Raw genomic sequence first — 4712 nt, 5'->3', positions numbered from 1 at the left:
GAGTAATCAATAGTTAGAGTACCTAAACCCCCAAAGCACCAAACAGTGTATAAAAAGGTGTTTAGTATTGATGGATTCAGGTCTAGATCCCGGCAGCAGCTTTTGTCACCAACAAAACCTCAGCGTTTCTTGGCCCCTCCTCCCAGCTCCACACATGGTGCTGCTTTTTGAGGCAATTTTTGAATATCTGTGTAAAAAGGCAGTATCAGCATAAACTCTGGGGTTTAATGACTCAATGGTTCAATGGTTCAGACATCATTTATAACTATTATTGCACAGCGTTGCATATGTGTATAATTATGACCTATTACGAGTCAGTGCTAAATAAAGTACCAGACGTCATTGTTTTGAATCCAGTTCAGGATATTGCTTGTTGATAGTCTCATAACATTTCCTCTTGTTGTTCACATTAACTAAATGGTAAACAGACTTACACTTGCAAAGCACTTTTCTAGTCTTCCAACCTCCCAAAAGTGTTTTTAACATCAGACACCTGTGACGAAGCTTAAACAAACTCACACACTGCAGTACTGTTGTGCTGTTACATGGTGCACTACAGCAATTCAGTGTTAAACCTTTAGCTCTGCATCTGACCTGCGTTAACAGAAACACCGAATTTTGTAAATAAAAACCTCAAAAAAACAAAATTATATGAATAAATATGAATTCATTAGAGCTAGAAGGTTGTTTCTACACTTTCGCAGTGCTTTTCGCATGTTGTCGTGGATTTGAAGAGTAAAGCCTCTTGCACCACTGTCTTCTCCTCATTCGCGTTTTGGTTGTCCGGTTGTCTATCTGTGAGACGATAAGGAGAGAGTAGTGAATCCCTAAAAAAATCAAAGCAGAATGTTTTAATCACATCAGACTTCTTCAAGGTCAAAACGTGGGGTCAAAGACCTGTGTGCAGTTAATACATGTTGGTTTTTACTCATGTAAATTTAAAGATTTTTAAATTATTTTTAGCCTAACAGGATGTCTAAGATTTAAGATAGCGGGTTTTAAGGGACCAATAGCTTGTTAAAGGAATCTGACCGCAGCAGCAGAAAACTGATGTCAAGTAATAAGTCTTAAAACAACCAAAAATGCTGATTTACATGTTGATGCATATGCATATATTTAATATTTAAAGTTATACTCATCTTGCCAGGTGGTGGCAATGCACCCCATGCAGTTCTGACTCTGAGGACCGCTTCATTCCCAAACTAAACGCTAAACCCACTTCAGCCCCTCATTTTTTTGGACACAGACATGTCAGGTTTTTTTTAATGAAACATAAATTAAAGTGGCAGTGTAAAGTCCAAAAATGTAGTTAGTTGCCTGAGTGCGACACCAGGCCATCAAAGTTTGGGAAAGTAAACAGAATACAATCAATTATAAAAACATTGAGAAATGTATGACTTACTGCACCGCCGGTATTTCCAGATGAGACAAGAGATCAAAGCAAGAACCCAAGGGCAACAAAGACAGCGACGATGATGCGGATCGTGTGGTCAGTAGGAGGGGGGTATGTGGGATTACCAGAGCCATTGATCGGGCTGTTATCACCCCCTGAAAGAATGAGAGAAGTTTAACATTGCGGCTTAACTGCAGACTTCTAATATTGTACTGATCTGCTCGTACATCCATTTTCTCTAGCAGTCCTGCCGCCTATCCCTGAATGCATTTGGCCGGACGAGGAAGCACAAAAACGTGTCAAATAAAACCTCAGTGTGGCTCTCTTTGTTTTTACTATTCCTCCGTTACAATATTTAAAACTGATCCACTGACCAAAGAGCAGGCGTGGCAGAAAAAAAAAAATGTTGATATGCCATGCGCCCTCTCCAACTTCCGTATTATTTTACATGGCTGAGGATCAAAGACGTATATTAATGCTGTAATGACTGACTTTTAATTAAACGGGTCTGTCTCTGCAGGTGTAAGACACAAATAGTTTTGGAAATGGTGTTACATGACCAGAGCAAACAAAGAAAAAAGGACTGTGGCATTTCTGTTTGCTCAAAAGGTAGAAAACCTACAACTCCCAGAATGCACTGCGCCACACCAGACCAATAATGATGCTGCTGGGGTGTGACGCAATAAGAAGTTGTACATGCGAAACAATGGTGGCTGGCCAGGTAAAAACAATCTCATATTTCAGTTAAACGTAATGCTAAAACATGTTTCTGAAAACATTTAAGGCGAGAAACAGAGAACTCGGTGACAGAGTCCTGAAATATTTACGATCAGAACTGCCTAGTTTTACCGTTTGATGGGATTTTGGTTTGGAGTTTGAGAGATAGAGAGGTGGGTCTGTCTCTGGATCTGCCAAAAACATAAACTTGATTGTTACAGCGCCACCTTGAGGTCAGTGAGCACCCTTTTTTTGTGCCTAAGCAGCGGCTGGAATTTGCAACTAGTGTTCTCAACTGACCGAAAAAATTACAATTCAGCCAATAAAGCCGATTTAGCCGATCATTCTCTGGAGGTTCAACACTACCAGAGACCCTTTTCACTTTGTTTTCACATTGCCATTTGATATATTGCCATAAAATAAATTATAGTCGCTTTAAATGAAAGATAAACTAAAACTGTTAAAGAACAAAAGCAAATCAGAGCAAGAAATCCATAATAAAATGCTTTAGAGAAGACGGGTTTTGAAAAATTAAATTAAATTACATTTAAAACACTGTTAAATAATGTCTTAAACTTAAAAGCAGTAAGGGGAAATCTGAATGGTCAGAAAGGCAGTATGACACATAATGAACTTATGTCATCTCAGACCACAGGGGACAGCACGTGTTTTTATTTATCAAAAAAAGAATCCTATAACAATATATATAATATATCAACAATATCATATTGCATGAAATTCTGTATGAAAGGAAGATTAACTGCTGGGTTTGGGAATAAATAACTCAAGGTATTTACTTACCAGTCTGATCTCCTTTGTCGCTTTCCTTCACTGAAAAATAAACAGTCATTTTGTGTTAGTTGTTTTAAAGCGCAGGAACACGGGGGTGGTTGGGGGCAAAGTAATAAAAAAATAAATAAAATAAAAAGGGCATTACCTAAAAAAAGAAAAAAAAAGAGTGTTTAATAATTCTGTAACATAATTTCAAAATGTAATTGTGATATTTAGCTCAACATTAGTTTTCTAAATCTCAAGCTCTTAGTCTAAAGTAGATATTTTTTTGCTATATTGCTCATTGCCTTTTTCCCATGTTTTTAACAGAAATTGTATGAACTCACTCAGGGTTCAAAGGTTCAAATATTTGTGAAAGGATCTAAAAGCACCGCAAGGGAGGTGATGTTGCTCCAGGTTTCGAAGGGTTAAGTTAGATATACTTACTAACAATGAGAGTAATGTTGAACTTGTCAGTGCGTGACAAATCACGCACATGGCAGGTGTAATTTCCTTCATCCAGTTGATTCGTGTTTTTAATCATTAGTGAACAATTTCCGCTGAGTTTGGAAAGTGATGTTCTGCCTTTGAAGTGTTTGTCCTGTTGAACTAGATAGTCACCATTGCTTCGATAGAGGTGCACAATTTTATTATTTCGGGTCCAATTCACTGTTTTAATCGTGTTTGGCATCTGGCATGGCAGAGTGGCGTTTTCCCCGGCCTTTACCACAACGGTTTTCTGTGAGTCAGCGACATTATTCTGTCCTGAGGAGAAACAAACATTATCTTTAGAATTTCTGTTGCAGCAACATTGAACACTTTGTTTTTGAATATTAAATACCTATTAAAAGGTGAACAGCTGAACAGCAGCTGGTCCTAACTGTGACATTACTTTGTGAAGTTTTCACACAGAACACGGACCTTAATAAAAGTGTAGCCAAGTGTCCATCCAAACCTTTATTTGTTGTTTGAATGACACATTTTCTCTCTTTTGTTTTAAACAGATCTATTTGGTAACGTTTTGAAAAAGCTGTTATTGTTGAGATATGATGACAAAGGATCTAATACTTTTGGATTTTCATATAGAGAGGTGAAATTAAATAACATTAATAACTACTTCTGTTTTAACAGTTATATGATACATGTGACTGTACATGGTTAGCGGCACAAGAACAATAACATGCTTTGTTTATCATGACACTGTTTTTAAAGGTGCTATTTAAACAAGGTTATTATTATTAGCAGAATTTTTATATGAGCTAATTAAGAGAGATACGATGCATTATTTTACAATACAATATGATTCAGAAATCTATATAGGAAAAGAAAAATGCCCATTTCTATGCATCAGTGGTGGCGGTAAACACTGGAAAAGCCTGACTACACAAACATTCACGATGAGCAAAAAAAACACCTGAATACTGGAGAGCAGAGCTCAGGACAAGGGAATCAGACATTCAGCCGTTAACGCATCTTTCATTCTGTCTTGATTGTGTTTATCATTAGTGCGTTTAAAAAACTAAAAATAAATATAAAAATAAAAAATGAATTAAATTACCTTCATTTACTCCCACAACGAGAATGGAGACAATGAACAGCCGGCGTGTAAACATGGATCCTCTATCATCGGGATTATTTCCAGTCTTTTGATGGATCAAACCGAGCTGTCGAAGGAGTTATGTTAAAGTTCGGTAAAGTTGGAAAGATATTCACAGATTCGGACTTCCGGCATCAATAACTCATTAGTGATACGTTGTCAAAACATAAACGAGGCCTCTTTCCCATCGTTGTAAGGTAGACAATGTGCTACAAGCCCAGTTTTATCAAAAGT

The 4712-nt window shown here is 37.2% G+C and overlaps 1 protein-coding gene across 2 annotated transcripts; it reads right to left on the bottom strand.

Moving 5' to 3' along the window:
- Positions 1–6: 6 nt before the first annotated feature.
- On the bottom strand, positions 7–4545 carry LOC121940275 (myelin-oligodendrocyte glycoprotein-like). 2 transcript variants are annotated; one of them, XM_042483082.1, is made up of 5 exons: positions 4440–4545; positions 3329–3646; positions 2912–2941; positions 1403–1548; positions 7–827 (listed from the first exon to the last, which is right to left on the bottom strand). In XM_042483082.1, the coding sequence occupies exons 1-4, from the start codon at positions 4492–4494 to the stop codon at positions 1436–1438; spliced, it is 516 nt and encodes a 171-aa protein (XP_042339016.1). In that variant the 5' UTR covers positions 4495–4545; the 3' UTR covers positions 7–827; positions 1403–1435. The 2 variants fall into 2 exon arrangements, with proteins under 2 accessions (XP_042339016.1, XP_042339015.1); XM_042483081.1 differs by having other exon boundaries at positions 7–795.
- Between the last annotated feature and the right edge of the window lie 167 nt (positions 4546–4712).

This window comes from Plectropomus leopardus, unplaced genomic scaffold (genome assembly GCF_008729295.1).
Source record: "Plectropomus leopardus isolate mb unplaced genomic scaffold, YSFRI_Pleo_2.0 unplaced_scaffold8200, whole genome shotgun sequence".
NCBI classification, from domain to species: domain Eukaryota; kingdom Metazoa; phylum Chordata; class Actinopteri; order Perciformes; family Serranidae; genus Plectropomus; species Plectropomus leopardus.
The sequence above is the reverse complement of the archived record's forward strand: the minus strand, read 5'-3'. Positions and strand labels throughout refer to the sequence as shown.

What these genes read in the sequence shown, in the direction of transcription:
- LOC121940275 (XM_042483082.1), bottom strand. Translation starts at nt 4,494, where the DNA reads ATGTTTACACGCCGGCTGTTCATTGTCTCCATTCTCGTTGTGGGAGTA. An exon ending in CGTTGTGGGAGTAAATGAAG is followed by an intron (nt 3,647 to 4,439) that starts GTAATTTAATTC and finishes GTTTCTCCTCAG; the next exon opens with GACAGAATAATGTCGCTGAC. An exon ending in CGACAAAGGAGATCAGACTG is followed by an intron (nt 1,549 to 2,911) that starts GTAAGTAAATAC and finishes TCATTCTTTCAG; the next exon opens with GGGGTGATAACAGCCCGATC.